Source organism: Podarcis tiliguerta (assembly GCF_965153285.1).
Source record: "Podarcis tiliguerta genome assembly, chromosome: 3".
NCBI lineage: Eukaryota > Metazoa > Chordata > Lepidosauria > Squamata > Lacertidae > Podarcis > Podarcis tiliguerta.
Window position 1 is genome coordinate 52,817,294 of NC_139536.1, and position 24,248 is coordinate 52,841,541.

The 24,248-nt window shown below is 40.6% G+C and overlaps 1 protein-coding gene across 18 annotated transcripts in view; it reads right to left on the reverse strand.

Moving 5' to 3' along the window:
* Positions 1 to 24,248, reverse strand: part of ARID1B (AT-rich interaction domain 1B) — a 345,246-nt gene that overhangs the window by 90,652 nt on the left and 230,346 nt on the right. For all 18 annotated transcript variants that reach the window (XM_083433948.1, XM_083433947.1, XM_083433944.1 and 15 more), the window contains one exon: positions 2,182 to 2,271. In XM_083433948.1, coding sequence (XP_083290074.1) covers positions 2,182 to 2,271 — 90 coding nt within the window. The remainder of the gene's footprint in view (positions 1 to 2,181; positions 2,272 to 24,248) is intronic.

Here is a 24,248-nt window from a genome sequence, read left to right on the forward strand (position 1 = left end):
TTTTTATTTGGCCTCGTGATTCAGAGTTGGATGCCTCTCTTTACCACACTTCATCAGATTCCACGTCAGGCACTGAAGACACTGATGTTTGGCTCCAATCAATGACTCAGCTGGAAGCATTCCCAAGGGTGGAGAAATGGACAGCAGAAAGAGATTCAAGTCCTTGGACCTGGAACTCATCAACAGCATGGGATCCACCACTCAGCACAAAACACTCTGCTGCATTAAGCACTGCAGCTCTGTCACAAGTCAGGGTGGCCAATGCCCCAGCTGAACTGAAAGCTAATTGACTGGAAGTGGACCTCATGCACAGCATGTGGGATGTGATAAGGAATGCTTGCAACTTTAGTTCATGGGAAGTACCAGATGAGTCAACTCCTGGTGAAATTCTTAAACCACACATCCTTTAGAACAGAGTTGCTGCACTGGGACATATCGAGCAAGTCAGATTCCAAGGATGGAATGAGGAATGGATAGTCCACGTATTATGGGCCTCTTGTCTGATGGGACGGAGCCACAGCAATTAGCCTCCTGTCGGTGATGTAACTGCCACTTACTGGGAAGGGCAGGGTGGTGGTGAGACCAGGGTTGTGCAGATGTGCTGTTGGAGCTAATAGGTGCATCTGCATAGTCCCAACCTCATTGCTGCATTGAGTTGAACGGCTCCTCCCACACACTATAAACCACCACAGTACAATGGGAAAACCCCAAGAAACTCATGCCGCTATTATTTGTGGATAAAGAGAAAGCTTTACTATGTCTCCAAGACATAAAACAATTCTGGAACCAGTTGACAGTGCGCCCTCAACGCATGTTGAATGCCTCTCCTAAATATCTTATGGTGGAAATGACTCCAGTTAGTACTAGAGGGGATATTCCATCTAGTGCTGTTGGGGCTATCTCCAGATTTGAGAGGGCCTTGGGCAAAGTGTCCTCTGGTGAGCTCCCTCCTGTCAGTGAGTCCTGGCACACTTACCTGATGATAGTGGCAGCATTCCAAGCAGCACTGGGCAGCTATGCCTAGCAACCCTTTCAATTTCCTCTGGTGCTTTGTGAGTGACACAAGGTTGGGGGCACTAAATAAAATTAAAAGGGTGGCTAGATCCAGCCACCTGGCACTCCTAGGAGTGCAGGGTCAGATAAAATGGAAGTTCAATAGATGCTGGGTCTATGGCCAAGTTGCTGATCAACGGCTTTCAGAATATCTTGCAGAATATACAAAAGGAAGTTTCCAGCAAGAAAAGAAAATGTGTAACGTGCTGTGATGATGGTTCACCCACTCTACTGGAATCCTGCTTAATAGATACACTGAAGCCTGTAACTCCCTAGTACTTGTCGTGTTAAGCGCCTGTGAATCTTTCCCCCCTACCCCTCCAACATTACACTACTCTCTAGCTATCAAGCAGGTGTGCTGGGAAGGTGCACATCTTCCTGTGAGCATTTCCAAAGTCGGCCCACAGCAATGCATGCCCTTCATTTATGGCTTACTCTGAGGAGCCTGGAAGGGAAGGGGAAAGCTCACATAGCTTCTCACCTCTCTAATGCCTTAATAGCTGCTAATGCTGATATACAGACTAGCAGTGCGCTCTTACACATCAAGTCATGAAATCTCAGTTCTTCCTGTGGGCTTAAAAACTCTACTGAAAGAGCAGCACTACAAGCACATTCAGGCCATGTTGTGATAGGATCATGATACTTTTTGAGACAAGAGGATTGGGAATGTGGCCATTTCCAGCCTGCTGACCTCAATCCTGCTTCTATAGGAAGATATATGTTATGGCCTATACCCCAAAGCACAGGAATTCATCAACATTTTAATAACTGTGGGAAAATTGTTGACTGTAAAGCAGCTAGCATTTCTATCCTACAGAGACCAAATGCTATGTCAGATATTTATAAATAATGTTTCCTGTATCCAGATTTTTAAAGACCATTAAGAATCTAGCAAGATCTTCTGATAAAGAATGTTTTTGGAACATTAAGCTCTTTGTTTTTAACCAAGTTCTTGTAGATACTCCTTTTTTATTTACTTCTCCCTCAGGAAATAAGTTTCTTACAGTATTTTGCTGAGAGACAATTACAAGTGGAATTTCCTTGCTGCAAGAAACAGGGGACATAGGAAAATATTTTGCCCCTTTCAGGCTTTTATGCTCTGTGGCTATTTCATCCTCCAGCACAAACCTCGATCTTGTGGCATTGGAGACTGACTCAAGGCAGGATGGGAGCTGGATTCCGATTGGCTACCTGGAGTCTGGGATGGCATCTGGCTACCTGCAACACAAATGGGGAAGGGAAATAAATAATTAGTTCTTAGTGAAGTAACATATGCAAATAAAACCTATTCCTACAGAACAATCCTATGCACTTTCCCTCAGACGTAAGTCCCATGGTATCCAGCGGGGCATACTCCTAGAAACTGTGAACACCAGCGCACTGCAAATGACTAAAAATGTGGTGTGAACATCAGAGATACTGCAACAGGTTTATTTCACAATGTTTTCTGTTTTCGTAACCCAAGGAGAAAGCATGCATAAACATATTTAACATCAGGCATGCCGAATTGTTCAATTTCGTACCGAGCCTGTTCCCATCCTTACTGACATGATCCAATTTATAGCTGGAAATCTCCTGACATATATTTCTATGAGGGCGTTCTAACAAAATCCAAGTCTGCTGAACAGTGGGACTCATCCTGTTGAGCGTGGACTGGCTGCCAGCCAGGAACACATGGACAGCTGCCAACAACAGCAACTAAAGATAAATTCCATTTATGCTTTTTGGGAAGAAGAATATTGTAAAGAATCTGAGGTTTTAATGATATCTTGGTGTCTTCTAAGTGTAACACAGCAATAAAACCGGTATGTCTGTAAGACCTGTGTTGTGCACTTTGTTATTCAAACAAGAGCTTAATTCATAATTTGCACCTGGTAAAAATACAGAGCTAACATATAAATTGGCATGGGAAGGAATCCAAGTTAATGTTTAACAAAAGAGAAAGAGAGGGAGACTCACAAATGGCATCACACACAGTGCAGCAGAATGCTATCTTGACCCAGAGACTTGCATAGTTCTGGGCAACGGTGCAAACAGAATTGCTTGCATCACCTCTGTGAGGATCAAACTACACTAAATGTATATTGGAATCCCATGATAAGGATTCTCCTTCTCTTTATTCCCACTATTAACAGCTGCAGGGAGGATGTCGGGATCCTGAATAGTATGGGGGGGGGAGGTTTTTTTGGCAGCGGGGGACTATTGTTGATTTTTTCATAACCAATAATACAGAAAACATGAAACAGAATTACCAGGTTAAAACTTCTATTTGGCAAAGATTCGGCCTAACCTGCCTCACAGGGCTGCTGTGAGGATAAAAAGAGGGGTGACCAAACATCCACTTGAGCTCATGGGAGAAAAGGTAGGATATTCCTATGATAAATGAATAGCTGTGATGTGAATTGTGAAAGAAATTTCTAGCTCTGCTGCCAGTCAGTCGCACTCACAACCAGGAGTGTTAACTTGAATAAAATATGGTGGGGCAGGTAAGCCCGACCCCACGTAATTAATCACAAGATGAAGCATGTACACAACATTTGAATAGCAATGTCCATCAGTTTGGGGGGGCGGCTCCCTCAAATATTTTACTGGGAGGGGCAAAGGGACCTCGGCCCCAGGACTTGGCTCCTATGCTCACCATATGACTTGTTACATAATTCCAGTAACACTGTGTTGACAATGCCAGTTGCAACAAGCCAAAAAGTCATTAAGATGATGTCCAACTCAACTCCATTTCTACTCCAGCTCCGTGTTTCTGCTCTGCTACAAAATTCTCATAGAGTTTAATATCTAGCACTTTCTTCTCCCCGAAAAATCTTGTACAAATAGTACTGATAGTAGAAATGAACTGTCAGCAATAACTTAGCCTTTTACAGCATATTATATTTCCAAAGCTTCCAAAGTCTTATGTTAACAGTAGCCTCACAAGTAGGAAGTTTGCAGTTGCCCTTGTTTACTTATCATGTGCTGACCTAGTAAATGTGCATTTTTAGCAATGCAGTTCATGGCAGCTATAAGCAAAGGCTTATATGGGTATACATTGTAACACACACCGCACTTTTCAAGGGTTTTCTGCAACTGGGTCGAGAAATTCATGTTTTAAAAACGAACTTTAAAAACAGAGGTGCTCATGAGTAACAAAGGGCCGTGTTATTTTAATAAAATAGGTACTCGGGGCTAGTTCATTACATAGGTGAAATGAGACAATGTTCTCAGGTGCAAGTGTGTGTGTAGAGGGGCAAGGCCAAACTCCCCCCTCATCCCACTTCATTACGGTGCAGTTAGTGAGGCAAGGCTCTCTGCCACCACTTTCTCTGCCGTACTTCACCTTACTCTGAGAACGGGTCAAAGGGTCCTCTTCAGATCTCTTCCTTTGGGGTGAGGTGGACAGCAGAATCGCTGTGCTACTGCCATGGTTCACAGGTGGTGGCTATAATGACTTTTTAAGCTTTTAAAAAAATTGAGTTGGCTTTCTGGCTCCAGGCATTTTCCTGGAAAATGTCTAGGTTTGAAAAGCATTTCTAGAATGCTGGGCTCTGATGAGCGATCCCCTTGGCTCCTTCTCAGAATAGGGTAATGCAGGGAGGAGGAAATGGCGGAGAAGCCACCAGCACTATTGCCACCAGCACAAACTGGGAGGAGGAGGATGGCAGCAGCTCTGTGGCTACCCTAAAAAGGAGAATGGGGGAAGAGCAGTGGTGGCATGAAGCATAGAGTACGGGAAGCACAATTCCTTGTGCTGTGCCTGTATATACTGATAGTGATCAGGTTTTCTCTGGCTTAAAAATTTATTCATTTCAAAAGTGGTAGTCAGCCAAAAACTGATAAACACTGAAAAATGCCGAGAGAGACTTGAATCTAATCACCAACACCAGCATAAACGCCTGCTTTTAAAACTTGAAATATGAAGTATCCTCTGAATCTTTTAAGGGGTTTATTGTTTGGACTGGTTTTTTGTTTTTTTTTAAGGCTGGAAGAAAAATGGTCCTGGATATAGTATTAGTTTCATTTACTTGTGACCAAGGAGAATTTCCTATTATTATTAATTGTATTTCCATACTGAAAGAACTACGTACTTCCCAACGTGTATTTTTTATATTTTAGCTTCAAAATGTTTTAACCCACACTGAGCCCACAACACTGAGCAGGGTAGAAATCCAAACAAATAATCAAAGGACATAATTTTTCATGAATACAAAGAATGGATAAGCTAGTTTAGGTACAAAGACCTTTGTACAGTCCACATGCACAAATCACACTATATTTACTATGAGAAAATGAACACACAAATCATATGTGTCTAATTTTCCTTTTGTGGCTACTAATAGTCTATTTTCAAACTCATTAGACATGGTGCACAGAGTTTCTCCTTCAGCAATGCTGTATTTTTAAAAAATCACACACACAAAGCCCTTCTCTGTGACAAGCAACGGAACACACAGCACAGGAACACCTCTCTTTTTGTTATATTGTAGTGACTGCCTTATGCCAAGCAATCAAGTTGCCACAGGAGGAAGGAGAGTAACTCCTGAGGCTTTCATTCACTGCTAATTTGAGAAATGGCTGGTCTGGTTACCAAGAACAGCTGGTACCACCTCAGGTTAGGCAACAAATATATACTGTATTATCAATATAGGTGTTTATTAGCTATGTTAGCGAATATGGTATAAATGGTAGACACATCAAATTAAACCAAAGTATTTTCAAAGACAAACACACATTTCTCGCTTTGCAATCGCTTTTCAACAACTGGAAACACATAAAATATATGATTTGTTTAAGCTATTAAAAATGCTCCCTTCTCTGCACAGTTGATCAAAGCGAAACCCATGTTAACTTTTATGCAAGAGTATTCTGTCTGTCGAAGCCAGAGCATGATGATGTGTCTTTCTTCAAAGCTACTCTGAACTGTCATTGTTGAGTTCTGGGGCAAACTGTAAATCTCTGCAAAGAACTATATGTTTCTCCTGCTCCATCCGTTGCATCATTTTAAAGTAATTAGCCAACTGTTTCCACAGCTGACTTTGGAGGAAAGATGCTAGAGTGATATGCAGTATAAAGAAATATACACCATAATTGTACAATTGCTTAAAGTACTTACTGGCAATTTGGGGATAATTTATACTCTGAAAATGCAAGTATTATTTATTATTTATTAAATTAGTATACTGTCCTTCCATCCGTGGATCTCAGGGCACTTCAGAATATAAAAATACAAGATAAAATAAATTTCTATAATGCCTAATGAGGTATTTCAGGTTTTCTCACTATATGATTTGCTGTGCCTGGTAAGTTACGGCTTTTCAAAAAAAGGTCATTATTTTTTCTTTCTGGTGCTTAGCTATGTTGAAATTATTGCTGTAGTTTTGGGTAGTTTTATGATGGGGTTTAACTCAGGGATTGCTACCTTGAGTTCCACAGAAAGTAGGTGAGATATACGTTTTCAAAACAGAACAAAAAAATTCAGCAATTAACAAAACTTGTCGAAAATTATCGTTGTGTCACCAAGACACCAAGACTTGCACATGTACACTGGGGAGCTACTGTCTAGACTAGACAGCTTCCTATGCATATCCTCCTTTCCTGAGAACAAAAATGGTCCCAGGTTCAGTTCCTGGAACCTCTATGTAAAGCAGGGAAAGACTCTTGCCTTAAACCCTGAAGGGCTGCTGCCAGTCAGTGTAGAGAATACTGAGTTAGATGAACTGTTGGTCTGATTTGGCACAAAGCATCTTCCCGAGTCCTTATGAACACTCTTGAAAGCTGCCCATAGGTTTTAAGTATTGTGGGGAGGCAATGTAAAGGAAGCAGCGGCTGTGCACAGAAAGAGGAGCGCTCCGGATAGGTAACAATATGTAGCCTTTGCATTTTTAATTTGAGTAAAAGAGGTCAAAGAAAGTGAAAACTCGCCATATATCCTGAATTGTATGCAAGGTGCAGAAACCATGCACTATATTGCGCTACACAGAATCACCTGTGGGTAGCAATAAATATTACATTTACTTCTAAAGGAATAGGGAGAAAGATGATTTGCCTTTTTATTTGGTTTTTATGTGGTATCACACAGCCTTTCCATAGCATAAATGTATAAGCAAGTGCCTAGGTGACAAATTGCAATGGTGAAGTATCGAGGACAGTTTCAACCAGCAAACACATATTCATCATCATTATTACTATCGTTATACATAAGAGGAAAGCTGCTGGCAGTGTTTATAGACCAATGCAATAAAAGAGAACTTTTCACAATACTAATATTGCTCTGCCACTTTTGTTTAACCATGGTTGTACAATGGTGAGTTATTATATCTGCTACACAGGCTAACCACTACCGTACATTTTTAGGAATGGAAAATACATGAGGAATAAAATATCAAACAACAGTTCAAGACATTTTAGCACACTAAGGTACAGATCTTGGTAGAACGGGTGCCAGTCAAATCGACTGCATTGTTTGCTGGCTATAAAGTCCTTATTAAATAATAAGTTATCTGAAACAGAATGGCCATAAAAATCTTTATGAAAAGCAGCTACTGGTGCTTATACAATAGTAGCTCTTTAAATTTAACTATCTCTTCATATTTGTTGGGATAATGCCTAAAAGGAGGACTCAATATTATGCCTTAATTATATCCCAAGTAATGCTTTTGGTAAAAGTGAAGAGTGACTGAAAAGGGTTTATAAAGTGTTCAGAAACATACTTGCACTTGTGAAAAAGACTGCAAAATTTCTTTTATTGACAGGTTTTCTTGGTTCTTTCAATATTTCCCTTTTAAATATAGTTCTCAAGTTAATTGGGAGCTTTTTTTTCCGGGAGAGTTGGACTTGATTTGGCCAATACTCCTCTTTTTCACAAAAACATACGTAACCAGAATTTATGAAATGATCTCTTCCACCAATGGAAGGCTGCATTGTGTAAGCAAACTTCCCTTCAGGGAATGCAACAAAAATGTGAGATCCAACCCACAGTGCTGGAACTCTGGTTCTAATCCAACATGACATCACTTAGTGACATCACTTTATCCACTAACACACTACACCATCGTCAGACACCAAAGGGTGGCCAATATGAATTAAAATTCAGTAATTGTTTTTTAAATATAATGACTATACTCTAAACATAAAGAGTGGAATCTAGAGATTTCAAATAGACTACAAAAAAGAAAGCACATAACAGATCAATACAATCAAATTATTTAATATTTATCAGGTGGTGTGGCACTCAGACCCAATCAATCTGCACATAACAGGAATGGATGCCATGTTGAAAAGGAAGAGTCTGGTTTGATTAGACCTTCAGAAAGTCTTTTACTTTGGACTTTGATGTAAATCCAATCCATGAATTGACTGCATCAAATCACCATGAAGGTATGCTGTTCCTGAGCTATCTTGGTTTTTCTTTTTCTTTTTCAAGGAGCTCCACTAAAATCAATTTTTGCTATTTTACCTTACGGGAGAAGTCACTTTTGATTTAGAAACCAAGAGGAATTTTGTAACTGAGCCAGCAAATAATTTTGGATGTTTAGTCAACTGGGGGTGCTGTTAAGCCATTCTGAGTTCAGTAGAGAAAGGTCCCAATCTACTTGCCACTGAATTTAATGGCAAGATTGCTGTTGATCATAATGGGACTGGAAACAACCCAAAGAAGTTAGCTCCATATCATGCTGCTAGAGCTGCTATATAAGTGAACAAATAACAGTTGGCTACAGGGCAATGTAGGAACTGTTCCCTACGGAATTTATTTTAAAAGGCTACATTTTACTTTAGTACTTCAGGCAGCAGAGCGTGGCCAAGTAAATCAGAACATTTCTGATTCTTGCCTCACTAATTTTTCAAGTTTTAATATTTTAAAAGCTGGAATCTCCGCACCCACAATAAATTCTAGGCATAACAACAGCAGCAACTACTACTACTGCAACAACAACAAATATTACTTTGTGGACTGTCACCAGTGTTCATAGTACTTTCCAGAAAAACGCAGCAAAACAAAAACCAGGTCCCTGACTTGTGAAGCTTAGGATGAGGAAAATAATGATTAAAACGTATATTTGTTTTTAAAAGGGCTAAGTTTTAACTGATACTTTCCATTAGCCTACCTTGCCCATTACTTTCCTCCTTAACTCCCATCAATGATCAGCCACTCTTCCAAGAGCCGAAGGAAAAGGTCTCATCATTGGCCTATTTTGACAGCTATAACCTTGGTTTTCCCAGACTGATTTTCCTTCCTCTTTAGTCTCCTTTCCTTTCCTCCACAAATGTGTCACATTTTTACCTTTGGATGACGCTGGAGGGTAGCGTCTGTGCTATTTCTAATTTTTGTACAGGGTCTAACCATTTTACTGAGCAATCCTAACCCCCAATCTGCACTGCTGGAGAAGGTTAAGATGACATGGAGGGGTCTCACCACTGGACTGTGCTGCCGGAAGGGGCAGGGGCTCAGTTGCTATAGAGGGCCTCAGTGGCCATGCTGAAAATGCAGCGCACTGCACTCTACTACTAGTGGCAGTCCCACAAGCAATAGTCAGCATAAGCTTCTGAAGCAGGGTGTTACAAGGGAAGCAAGGGACAAGGACTGGTGCTGGATTAAAAATGACCCACTTTCCAGGGAGGGGCCCAATGCATATCCTTCCTTTTGCCCTGGCCAGCGCCAGCAGCAGAGCCTGAGGTATGGCAGTGGATCTGCTGCTCCGTTCTGCCCCAACACGTCTGGCCATGGCAATGAATTGCTCTCTTTGGCACTGTATAATAGTAGTAACCATGATAACAACAACATTGTACCATGGGTAAAAAGGTCCATGGCAATGTGCTGGCTTATCTTTCCTTCAGTACTGTGCTTTTACCAACTAAACAGCCAAATGTTCTCTGGTACAAACTCTGAAGATATGTCCAAAAAGGAATCCCTTTATATCAGGGATGGGGAACATTTGGCCCTTCAGATATTGTTGGACTCCAACTCCCATCAGCCCCAGCTGACATTGCCAAAGGTCAGGGATGATGGGAGTTGTAGTCCAGCAACATCTGGATGGCCAAAGGTTTTTCCTACACCTGCTTTACATTATCTGCTACTGATACATGATAAGGAGTAACAATAGTCTGTTACTACTTTTTTTTTATATGAAAGGTTGTACATCAACGAAAGGAATCCTTCCATGATTGATCTAGACATAAAATCCATTAGCGTCCCTCTTCCCAGTCTTTGTACCTTGCTTCCTACTATATTACTGATGTCAAGAACATTTTCATTTTATCTATTTAAAAGGAACGTTCCATTTTCACTGTAGCACCCATGTACCACGCCAACATAATCACTTTATCCTGGATCCTGAGATCTTGCGAGTGAAAAGGGAGAGGCAATGTTAACCAGTTATCCATTTCTCTGTAATTCCCCTGGGCTCTCCCAAAATCTGCTATGGAGGGTTGGGGGGATCCTCTGGAATACTGTGCACAGGTAGCTGCATGGAAAAGGGGGAAATGACAAAAACTGCCTCACTCCTTCATCCATGGGAGATTCTGCAGGATCAAAGGCTGTTCTGTAAATGGGAGGAGCTTTTTCCATTCCTGGAGGTGTAATTTGGGATTCAAGCCTTTGGTCATTTATTCTGGTTACTGATTTTCCACACAAACTAAAATAGCTACTTCCAGATTCCATCATGAGGTTCCCCTCTCCTGCCTCGCCTTCTGTCTCCCTAGCACATTGCATCAGTTGTTATCATGTCAATGTGTCCCTGTGTGTATTTGCATGTGCAACCAGGGAAATCAAGCATCGCTTTACAAAAATCAATTATGGGAGGATGACATGTATGCATACAGAAGGCATGCAAAAAATAGTACAGTGAGGGAAAATGCAAAACAAAATAAAATATCATAAGAATGCTGGCCTGGTGACACCCTAATCTGCACAGTGAACTGTGTTACCAACATTAATCCATGAAGCCAATCTTTTGCCCTTCCTTTAATTCTACTGCAGAGCCAAATGGATAGATTTTCCCTCGACAGTGTTTTACTGCTCACCTGGAACTAAGCCTGGGACCTTGATAATTGCAATGCATTACACACAGACTAAACAGCCTTCTAAGGGCCAGATTACACCTTGGCTGATTGGTGTCATAGCGACAATACAATGCAGTCATAAACCCTGTGAAATTGGCCATTTAAGCTGTGTTTATGGTTGCTTTGTGTGCTGATAGATCTGGAATAGAATTGCCACATTTGCTGTGTAAAAGCAATTGCTATATAAAAAAACATAATGCCTGAGCAGGTTCCCCCCATTGTTTGTGCAGTATCTAGCACAGTGAAACCTCATTCACATTTTGACTGCTTGGTGTTATCAAAATAGCACCAAAAGAAAGCACATTCTTAGGAGTTTCAAATATTAATCCACCATCTCTTAGATTAGTAGTTATAGAGCAGGAAGTAGATCTCTTGCCAGCTATAACATCTGTACACTCCAGCCACACCCCTATTTTCATTAGGAGAAGCAAAAAAAAAGCTTCATTTTTCTTGCCCTCAGGATGCTTGAATGAAGTCCTCGAATTTCATGCCAGAAATGGTGACAGACCAGGGCAAATAATTCTGCTCAATCTTTATAAATGAATATTTCAAGAAACTGAAGTAGGAAAAGGCACATTTAAAAGAGCACATTGACTAAAAATCCAAAATGTTTACAGGTTGTTTAGCCTTGGCTGGTAGCAGTAATGTGAAATGCAGCAAGGACAAATGTAAGATGTCACACATGAGAATAAAAACCAAGAGCATTACTTATAGGAAGGGGGATAAATGTCTAGTTTGAACACTGAGAAGACGGATTTATGAGTTAAGGCTGAGTATCGAGAAAAGTATGTCAACAGTTGCAAGCTTGGCACAAAATATCCATGTTGTTTTAGTACAGGCATGGCCAATGTAGTGCCTTCACAATGTTGTAGGACTATAACTCCCCACATCCTGACTATGCTGGTTGTGGCCTATGGAAGTCCAAAAACATCTAGAGGGTATCACATTGCCTGCCCGTTTTAGTTCATATCAAAAGAAGCATGATTTTTAAAACCTGGGAAAATACAATTCAACACAGGCCTGCAATTGTCATTATTATGCTAATAATTTCAAGAACAACATTGAGAAGGATGCTGAAATGTCCAGAAGGCATGCTGTATATAGAGCTGAAGGTCCTGAATATATTGGAGAAAATATCTTTGAGTTGTCATTACAAGTGCCACTACAGCACTTTGGAGAAGGAAGGAAGGAAGGAAGGAGGAATGCAGAATGGAAGGAACTGAAGACAGCCAATGAATCTTCACAGGGAGAAACCTTCCCCTGGCCCAGTTCCTCTTCCGCCACCTTTTGCCTCTTGCCAATGCTCTATGTTCACTCAGTAATGAAGAAAGACACTCTGGCTCCTCACAGTTCTCTAGTGCCTGACCTTCTGCCTCTTCCCATGCCTCCTCTCTGGAGGAGGATGCTGTAGGGGCTGGAGCCTTGCAGAAGGGAAAAATAGCATATATGTGACTCTGCCTAAAACCAGACCGAATCATAAGATGAAACAGCCTCACTGGGCACTCAAATGACACAAGCACTTGCAAAAAAGAAAAGAAAAAAGAGGAGCAGTTGTTAGAGGGGATGTTCAGATATTCTCCCCCTCACCTTCTGGTTGCTGAGCATATTGCCAAGCTCGCCTGCTGACAGCTAGCTCAGAAAACTGCCCCACTAAAAACAATCCACGAGGGCACTCCATCTTAACTTCTAAGGCTGAACAACAGACTCATAAAACGCTCCACAATATGAACACTGGCAGAAACTGCTCATTTCAGAATCGAACCAAAAGGAGCTTACCAATATGAATGCCACTTTCCAGTGGGCAAGCCATATTACAAAGACTCCAGGGAAGCATGATGAAGTTTTCAAATTTTAAAAGTTAAAGGTAGGCTGAAACAAGAGGAAGCGTGGGAGAAATTGACCCATCACAGCAGATGGAATCTGTGTAACTAACTGGGCAAGATGTATCTATGGCTGAATTATTAATGTCCTCTGAAAGAAACTTCATGAGTTTTGTTATTTTTACCAATACTCAAACAAAATAATCTAGAATCTATATTTTACTCAAACAAAATAATCTATATAGAAAAGGACCGATCATCAGATTTATCAGGGACTGAACTAGAAGTGAGGTCCTGAGTGCTTATAAAGCAGATTTAGGCTAAGGGTTCATCAACAGAGCATATTGCTTGAGAGATTGTGAAGTCCCCTTACAGCAGAGAAGTATGGACAGGAATGCATTTGGTATGGAAGTATGCTACCCTAGAGCAGGGGTTATTTCCAACTCTAAAATTCTATGATTCTACATTTCTACAGCAAATTAATAAAAACAAGCCTGGCTTTCCGCTATCTGCTTGCCTATTATTCCTCCTCCCCATTATTTATTCCTTTAGTGATTTTTTTTTGTTTGAAAAGCTTAATATTTAGCTGCCTTTTGAAGGAAATGGGCATAGTGACAGATGAAAGACTTTATTCATCATATAATTCAGAATGGGGGGGAGAATCAACTGCTGTGCATTTAAGATTCTAACAACCCTGCAATTTTGTATAGTCGTTTCCCCCACCCCACCCCAACCTGTTCTTTCGAAGAAATCTGCTTTTATTCTGCTAATAACTAACCACAGTTAGAGCAGCATGGATCCGATTAGTAGTTCTTATGGTACAAAGAGGAGGGGGGAGAGAAAGGCTGTGAACAGGGTTGCCAATTTGTCCACCTGGGTCTCCAGGAGAAAGATTAGATGAAAGCTTGCTCTTTTATTACCCACTTCATCTCTGCTCTATACTTAGGCATTTTCAGAACTGAGGTACTGCATTTTTAAAGGTCTAATTTGACCACCTCAAAAAAGCTTTCCTTCAATTTCCCCAGTGTCCCTGGGAATAACGCACAGAATCGTGCAGCATTTAAAATGGGAAAACTAGAGTGGCGGGCAGGCAGGCAATGTATGATGTTCCACAGATTCCATTGTATTTCTACAGTGATTTATAAATTGCTGTCATCCTTTTACTACGTAAAAATTCACAACGTTTGTGACTGACTCTGGTGTGCACCTGGTGTTTTTGTTGTCTTTTCAACTCTCGCCTCACAAGTTGCCCAATTGTTTTAAACTCCTCATGACTAAAAAAAGAAATGGGGGGGGGGGAGAAAAAAGGAGCATGTGGTTCACTGAAGGGCTGCCAAGTTAGTTAGAAAGCCACCAACCCTGGGCAGAAGTATGGCTGTCCTTGTTGGCAGTTACGCTGGGTACGTACTGAGATGTCCAATACGAAATGCAACAATGCCATAAAATAATTGGAAAAAACCAACATACATACCTAAAATAGAAGAGGAAGAAATCTTACATTTTTAGATTAATGTTAACTTCAGAGAAACATAGTTAGTGTACAAACAGTAAGAAGATGCCTAGTAAACTGTTGGAAATGTTTGCTGCAGGTTGTGGGAATGACTGCCAGGGAAGGGGCATTTTATCTTTTCCTCTTACAACCACCTCTTCCTTTCTACCTTGCAGTGTAAACATAAACACACAGTTAACTTGATGGACATCAACTCCATGGCGGCACAGGTTATGAGATTAAGGGATGGGCATCTGCCAACGCAATTGCCTCTACAACCCCTGTCTTGCAATGTATGCCTCTCAGCTACGTGGTTTGCATTTTGAAGGTAACTATAAGGGAAGGAGGTGTTTTATTGCCATCTATTCTGGCCTGAAAGTAATTTCAAACACTGAACCTGCAAATTAAATTTACTGAAGAAGAGCCTAAGAAGCATGCCATTTATACCCTAAATAGATTTGTTTATCACTTTACACTTTTGTTGTTTTGCATTTCTCTTGTTTTCAAGTAAATTAATGGCTGTCTTCAAACCCAAATGACACCACAGAAGATGCAAGGAACCCAGAGGTGATTCAAGACCCTTGTTGTTTTTCTTATAATCCTATTTTCCAGTGGATGGCTGGAAATTCACAGGCTATCAAGGGAGCCACTAAGCCATATAAAGGGCTCACAATAATGACAACCCCCCTTCTTCTCACTATTTTTACAAAGGGAACAGAGGTCAGACCAACAAGCTGCCAGGGAAAACTTGCACAGCAAATGTAAAAGTACCAGTAAGAAGGAGGCTTCCTGGAAAATATGCCAGAGGCAGCTGTCTCAGTCTCACATTCCGGATATAAAAACACTGCTTGTTCTGCTACAGCTCAAGATGGCCCAAAGAATCAAGCCGTATCTCTGCCCATGCAGGTGTATGCTTATGCATGCTCACACACATACATAAAACCTTCTCAGTCTATTTCTTGCATCTAATGGAGAGGGCTAGATGTTGCCTCTAAATGTCCCTGCCATGACAAATCAGTATGTCACATTACTTTTTATTTCTTTTTTGTTTTATTTCCCCCATTATTCTCAAATTAGCAGCACTGAACACAATGCATCATACAATACAAATTACAAAATCAAAAATCAAATTTAGTACTACTATTATACATAACTGAAACTTATCTATAGTTGGGATGTAGTCCTTAATATTCATAGCATCTTTTACAACTTAATCATGGTGGCTATGGGTAAGGTGCTCAAGAGAGTGGGGGGCCAGGTTGTTCCAGACATTTTGGGAAGAGACTGATAATACCAGGCTTCCTCAACCTCAGCCCTCCAGAGGTTTTGAGACTACAATTCCCATCATCCCTGACCACTGGTCCTGCTAGCTAGGGATCATGGGAGTTGTAGGCCAAAAACATCTGGAGAGCCAAGGTTGAGGAAGCCTGATCTAGATCCATTTCAGTCTGGTTTAAGGTCCCAGTTGAGGGCGGAAATGACACTGGTTGCTCTGAAGGATGACCTTTCAGGGGGAAACATGGGACTGTGACCTTGTTGTATTGGATCTCTCACTGGCTTTTAATACAGTGACTGGACTGGCTCCATGGGTTTGGCATGAAGCCACAGGGTTATGGTGCTGTTCTACTAACCTAGAGGGCTGGTTGCTGAGGGTGGTGCTTGATTACTACAACTTGGTTCCATGGCAACTGGCCCATGGGGTCCCTCAGAATTATATCCTGTCCCTTCTGCTCCACAACATCTACATTAAGCTGCTGGGTATCAGGAAATTTGAAGCTGGGTGTCATCAGTATGCAGATGAAACTCAGCTCTGTTTCTCCAGGTCATCAGTCAGGGGAGGTTGAGCAAGTTCTGAACTGAACACTGGTCACACTGGTATGAATTGGATCAGGGCTCATCCTGATAAGATGCAGATGCTGTAGCTTGTTGGTTCTCAGGTTCAGGAATTAGGAACACCCAGAGAAACATCCCAGAGCATCAGGACATATAGGGCCAGAGCCTGGGCTCTCATAGGCCCTGTGCCCTGTGCCTGAAGAACCAAATGCCTCCCACCACACATCATCAGCCTGGCACTGTAGGGAGTGCACCGGGAAAGAGTTCTATGGAATGGAGGAGTCCCTGTCTTCAGGCCAGAGGGTTGGCCCTTTAAAGGTCTGGCATTCTCTAGATAGGGGTGGAGTGTGGAGATGGTGTTCTGGAGACAAGAGGCTCAAAAGGCCTGTCTGTTCCTGACCCTTGTTAGCTTTGAGTGAAGTGTGATAATGCTGTTGCAGGTAGGTGGTGGTAACTGCCTTGGCCTTGCAATGCCTAAGAAGAAGTTGCAGTTCTCCATGGTATGGTAGCCTTGCCTTTCCTCCAGCCCAGCCTTGCCTCGTTCTCTGTGGTGTCCAGCATCAGACCAGACCAGAACACTAATTGTTTTATTTTGCACTAGCTGTTTTGTTGAATATTGTTGCCTTCTCTGAGACAATAGCTTAAGAGCGGGGGGGGGGGGGGTTTCCAGGAAGCATCTGGAATTTGCAGTGGAATTTGCAGTGGAATTTGTGGAATTTAGAAGACAGTGGAATTTGCTGCCAAGGAGTGTCGTGGAGTCTCCTTCTTTGGAGGTCTTTAAGCAGAGGCTTGACGACCATATGTCAGGAGTGCTCTGATGGTGTTTCCTGCTTGGCAGGGGGTTGGACTCGATGACCCTTGTGGTCTCTTCCAACTCTATGATTCTATGATTCTATCTGATTGGACACAGTGGGAAGCTGCATAGGCCTTTGATCTGATCCAGCAGGATCCTTACTATGCTCTGATGTTTACTGTTATTATTACATCAATTTTTAGTGTTAAAACGATTTGTGCGACCTGTCTGTCCACCCTGTGTACTTGTTTCTTTTCACCTTTCCACAAATGTATGCACATTCCTGTTTGCCACCATTGTCTGGCAGCTTTTATGTTTTCCTTCTGTTACATAAGGTGTGAAAGGGAGAATTACACCTTGAGTCAGGAATGTGCACTAGCCACATGCTGGAGAATCATGACTGGTCAGTTTGCTGCAGATTTCCACTGTGTGTTTGGAGACAGGTATGTTAGCACTGTAGAAACAGGTATAACTTGACTGCTGTATGACATGTATGATGCTGTATGACATGGAAAATCACAGTAAATATTCACTCCTAGTAAACTAGCAGAGGCTTGATGTTACATGAGTGAGCCTCAGATTCATGTCCTTCCTTTCCATCATCCTCACTTGGGGGATTCATTTACTTTTAATTCACTTACTTCCTATTTTAAGGTGATCCACAGTCTGTTGCTACATCTGAACTGGGAAATAGGGTTGTGCATACCCTCCAAGCTGAAACTGAGAGGGCAAGCCAAAACATGGTTTGCTAGTTTAGCTCAAACCAAGAAATAAGTGAATCTGAATGGAGAGAGGAGAAACCCGCAGGCTGGAACATCTCAAGAACCACAGAAAGTTTTACTCTCGTAAGATTGAATGTATTGCCCTCGGCTGTACTTGAGGGACGATTCCAACAGATTCCACACGAAAAACACTTATGTCCTTGTGGAGATGGCAGTACCGAATCGGTGGTGCATGCCCTTCTGGCTTGCACTCTTTATAAGGATTTGAGGAATGAGGTTATCACCCCTTTTTTATTGTCCATTCCAGGTCGCCCAGCCACTGCCACAGTGTCCTTTCTCTTGGCAGATCAAGATGAGCAGGTGACAGCAAAGGTTGAAAGGTTTTTAGCTGGGGCAATTAGAATAAGTTCCACTATTTGACTATTGATTCAAAGCCTAACATGTATTTTATATAATTGACTTTTTATTTTTTTATATATTGTATTGTTGTTTTATTGCTATGGCTGATGGCTGACGCAAGTAAAGATTCATCCATTCATTTTCAAGTACCATAGAAAGTTAAGTAACAGAGGAGACAAAGCCTCTCCTGACAAATCTGAACATGCATAAAGAATGCTAAATCTAGAATACTAGCTCTGGTATTTGAGTGTTGCAATTCTCCATGCATCTTTAATCCACATGAACCCTTTATCAATTCAGAATCCTCCACAAGGTCACACACAACACTTAGCCACATGCCTTTAATGTGGTTTGGAAACATCCAGCTCTTATGTCAGTTTCTGTTTGCAAGGGGGAGTAACAGCATTAATAACTCCTGGTTATATCATTTATAAACATGCAGATGTGGGTTATTAAAGATTAATGCATTTCAGGATTGGTGTCGGCATTCCGTTTGTCTCATGCCGAAACCAATTCTGTTCTTCATTAGTCAACGACAACCTACATCACCCTGTTGTGGAAGAGAAATCAAAGGTACAAGTGTGAATTGAGAATAAGCGATGAAACTGATTACTAAGAAACTTAACGGCTGTAATCAATCAACACATCTCAATAATTTGAGTCCACCACTATCTGGGGATAAGGGGGGTAAATCCACAAGGATAGTTTGTTATTATTTGAATACATCCTTAGAAACACCATTATCAATGACCTCTAAAGAATTTTTTAAGCACTTCTCATCTTTACAAATATAACTAATTGTGGAAATTGTAATTTGAAAAAGGAAATTAATAAATTAGTAAATAATAATCCTGGTTTTGAATTAATTTCCAAAATTGTAGCTCTGCCATAGAAGATAATAGGAGCAGCTCATAAACGCCCCCTGCAAATACTTTTCTTTTTCAGTGACTTTGTCCAGGTACAGTGGTTTGACAGTTATGTCTTCCATGAATAGACACTGTCTTCCTTGGAAAGACTACACAATTCTCATAGTTCTTATACTCTCACAGAAGTGGCAGTGACAATATATAAAGAAACTGTTGAAGTGTCAGTCCAGCAACTACACTTGCAAGTTCCACAGAACTATGTTTCCTCTATTTCATGCCAATGACAGTAGGGAATAGAAGATTTGTGTACACCTTAAAAGTTACTTCTGCTCCATCCGTTTGCGTCAGAGGACAGTGGGGAAGACAGGGCTCTGCAGGGTCCCTAATCTATATAGAAGTGGTGACAGTCTATAGCAGCTCAGAAAATAAACATCAGCCAGAGTTCGATTTATAAGAAGTTTTACCAAGAAATAAAGCCCTGCAGCCAACAACAACAAAAATTAGTTGACAAAGCGGGAGCAGACTAACTGAATTGCCCTGTAAATGCATCAATCATTTCTTAATATTGAAACATCTGATGGAGGAAAAAGAGATACCTTTCCATTTATGATGCGTTCACATCAATATTTTATGATGAGAACACATGAAATGGAAAGAGGAGAATGTAAATTGTTTCATCTGTAAGACCATAAACTAGACATGTATAAAACTCATATTTTCATAATGCAATAATCAAAAATACAGTATTTTTCATGAATGTGACAACTGTGGATGAATGATGGGATAAAAAGTATTACTTCAATAAAGGACCAGATTTTAAACATTTACAAATTAAAAGAAAATTCTAACTGGCAATGTGAATTAAGCAACAGATGTTGCAGGTAAACAACACTTTTACGACTAACAAGGGCGAAAATACTGTAATTATTTGTCATAGTCTCCTCTAATACAAGGAAACGTCTATAGTTTTAGACACATATTAAACATAGTTTAATTATTTTAACATGGTTTTAATGATTTGATTATTTGTGTTAGTTTAAATTAGTGCAACACATTTATTCATGGGTAACCTATGTCTTAAAGGTTTAAGTTACTTAATAGTAACATAAGAAATTAAAAGCTCTGAAAAAGAGGGAATAGGAATTATCCTCATGGTGCTAATACCTTATGTGAAGTAAGCCCTTTGGCTGTTATCCTGCATTGAATTATGCGGCTGAAGTCCTACTGAGCAGCTCATTACTTTGCAGGATTGCAACTATAGAATTCAGCAAAAATTACTTATCATTAAAGGTGTTCAGGATTGAGACCCAATTAACGTCTATAATCTGGTGGATTTATCTTTTCTTCGAAGCTAAAATTTCTTCCAAACCAGAAAAAAACCATTGTGTTGCTCACTATCACAGTAAATCTACCAAGGATTGCAATGAATGGAGAATATTGCAGATTGCTTTATTTGATATAAGTTGTTTATTTTAAAGTTATTGTGACTTTTTTGTATTGGATCAGATTGTTATTATGTGTGTGATCTTTGCTGTCTATTTTGTTGTTTCTTCAGCTTGTAAACTGCCTTGTGCATAGTAATATAGAAAGGAGGTATACAAATTAAAACTGAAATGAAATGAAGAACAGTCTGCTTCACAGGCAGGCACTGACAAATCTACCTGCCTCCCTGCTGGACGTAAATAACTGGACAAGAAAGACTCCTAGCAGTCTCAGATAGGCTCGTGCAATAGTTTGGCTATGAAAAGAAACAACTGGTATTTAATAAACAGTTTCTGTTTTTAGCCAAGTGTCCACAAGTAAGGCAAGGCCCCACCTTTGCTTGATAGATGGGTAGAGGAAGAGGCGGGTTCTTGTCTAACTTGCAGGAAGCTTTAGAACTCCAGGTCCCACAATTCCCAGCTGGCATGGCCAGTGGCCAGGGATGATGGGGAGCTGGAGTCCAACAACATAATCATTTGTGATTTGGAGAAAGATAGAATCAGCTTGAGAAACACCTGTTTCTTTTCCCCTCCAAAGCTTTCTGCAGGTGGGGAAAGCTCTGCCTTTCTCTTTAGCAAGCATGGAAGGTCAAAGGGTAAGGCGGAAAAGTACTTAGTGAGCAGGAAGTGTTGGCAACAGAGACAAGTACCAGCCCTTCAAATCTTCCTGCAAGTAGGACAAGACCTTGTCCCCCTTTGAAACCTATTGTGCTTCCTAGAGGCCCACAAGGAGAAGACAGAAGACTCAGCTACACAACTGCAAATAAACCGTTTTAAATATGTTGCAAAATGCAATATACAAATGTGACACTAGATGGCGAAACTGAGCTATGGAAAATTCAATGTATTTTTCAAAACTTTTTTTAAAAAAGCATTTTCACAGCTTTTTTTCAATATGTGTGTAGATTCCACTAGAATCTCCCCTGCTTTGGAGAATGGCAGAAAGTGAAAGAGACACGTGCTGCAACTTTCCATTTGCTAGCACCTCTGCAAAGAAGAGAAGACCCCACCATTCTGGCTTCTAGCAAACATAGCGGGCTTGGAAGAGAAATGGTTCAAAAAAAGAAACAAAATACTAGACATATCTGCCACTTTTTACCTTATCCACACTCCTGGTGCAAGTAAGACCAGACTCCATGGGCTTGCCCAAGAGGTGAGAGGGCAACATAGGAAGCTGCCTCATGTTGAGTGACACCATGGTTGTATCTAGTACACTACTGTCTACAGTGACTGTAAGTGGCTTACAGATTTCAAACAGGATTTCAGTCTTTCAAGCCTATCTTGAGATGCTGAGGATTGAACTTGGGGCCTTCTGCATACTAAGCAGGTGCTCTACTATTGAGCTATGACCCTTCCTCAAATAGGTAGGTAGGAATAGGCACAAAGGCAGAGGCTTGGGTAGTAAAGCCAAGCTGATATGTGTAGATTCCTGTCTGTAGGGAATGCTATGTTCCCTTGTGGAGAAGCCTGGTGCTTACCTGTTCTATTTGATTGGTAAGATAGAAGCTGTTGCTGCTCATGAACTGCTGCTATATGTTGGGGACAGAGACTGAGAAGCCTGGAAACTGAATTCCCTTATTATCATTATCACAAGGCAACGTGGACTGTAACTCTATATATCTTAATTCACCATTTCACACATCTGCACATTCTACGCTCCTCAACTTTATGATACCAATCTGATTTGTAAAACTAAACAGTCAGGGCCAATTCTGGAGCTTTTTCAGGTGAGCACTCTGAATATTATTACAGCAGGGCTGAATTAGCATTAAGCTTTATATAAGCAACCAACCACTCAGAGGCTGCCAACCTTTTTCCCTCACATCTTTAAAAGCTGGATCAGAGGCAGAAATTGAGCCTACTACTATTACTATTACTATTACTTATCAGCCACCTTACTCATGGAAATGACCTAAAGTGACTTTCAGACACAGTAGAAATGCAAACACTAATGACAATAAACACAATCAATAAAAAAATTAAAACAAACAAACCCACATCTATACAAGTAAGAAGTGACTTTTAGACAGGCATATAAAATCTAGGCATACTACACACCATTATATGAAGTTCATCTTGCTCTTCATAGAATTGAAAAATAAAGCTACAGTTAAGTGAACAAATGAAATGTTTCCCTTGTATTGCTGTGACGACGTTCTGAAATTTGTAAAACTGCAAAGTAACTGTTTTGTGCATGAGGTGTAACTTTGTCAATTAAATTGTTGTACTGCCAAGGCCAATAAATGTCATTCATGAATCTCAAAAAAACAAAACAAAACAAAACAAAACAAGCTGCTGTAGAACATTTGACTCCGGAGAGAAGAGAAACCTTTTTAAACATGAGAGATTTTAAAAGGGCGATCATGTCAATTTCACTAATGCATAATCCCTTTGTTAGAGTGGGTTAAAATAACAGCAAAACCAGAACAGACTCAAAAGGTTCCTCTCAAATGAGCTGTCTCTTCCTTTGAATGTTAAACAAAACTGGTTGGGTAAGGCGTACAAGTGTTTGCTATTTACTCTTTGATTTGGCTGCATGGGAATGGGTCTTAGTTTATAGTTTCCTAAGATTTAACAACATCCTCTTCCATTGCAGACTGCTTGCACTCCCAAGACAATTGGGAGTGGGGGTAGTGTTTACTATTTTGGATAGTTAGTCCACAGAATAACCAGGGCTTGCATCAGGGTGTTTCTGTGGCTACTAAAGCACCTGGTGAACATATAATATTAGGGCTTGAGAGCTGGCCATAGATTCATGCACTCACAATCTCTTCCTTTTTACATTTTTTGCTTTGTTAGTAAATTGGGAGTTTTGGCCCAGGAGGCAAGCCAAGCTAGCATTCACTCTCTTCTCTGGCATCAGCAATGCATTTTGATGTTCTGCTGTGTCAGCTTCCACTCCTCAGCTCTGGCTGAATTAGAGAGAGTAGTGTGCAAGCCTCCTAAATGACATGCATCATTTTTTACTAGTATTAATATACCAGGACATATAGCATAATAATTTAGTAAAATACGAATCATAAATGAGGAAACCGAAGTATAGATTGTACAGAGATATATGCACGATCTCTCTCCCCTCCACTGGGTGTTTATTTAGAAAGAACTTTTTTAAAACCAAAATCTAAGTTACAGATTGCTAATGTCCCCAAAACACAAATTATACATTGTGGCATTGTTATAAAGGAAGATGATTTGATAAATTATTTATTCATAAACTTGTACAAGTTGTTGTCCTTAATAGAAATTCTCCACTCTGTATTTTATTCCCAGAGTGGAAATGCTGTCAGGGAACAATTATCGAGGATAATAATAATAATAATAATAATAATAATATTTATACCCCAAACATCTGGCTGGGTTTCCCCAGCCACTCTGGGGAATTATTATCAGAAATACAGCTTTTGGTCTGCACAGGGGGGGAAATGACTATTGCGTTTTAGGGGATAGTCTAGTGTTGGGGCTGTGCCAATGTATTCTAATACTCGCAATGGGTGATCATGAACAACATGGGAGAGAAAATTTGCAATGGGGGAGAAAAGCATTTAAACATTACATGTGACAGAACAAGCCACTGGGAAGCTTGTGTGGCAGGTTAGTTGTGTGTGTCCTTTCGATGTTTCTTTAGCTGCCAATTTAATCTCATCTGAGGAAGGAAAGAAGTAAAGGATTCTTTCGTGCCAGCAAGCCCTAGGAATACACCTTTATTTTAACAGCCTTCCCAGAAAGGAACCCCCTGCTACATTTT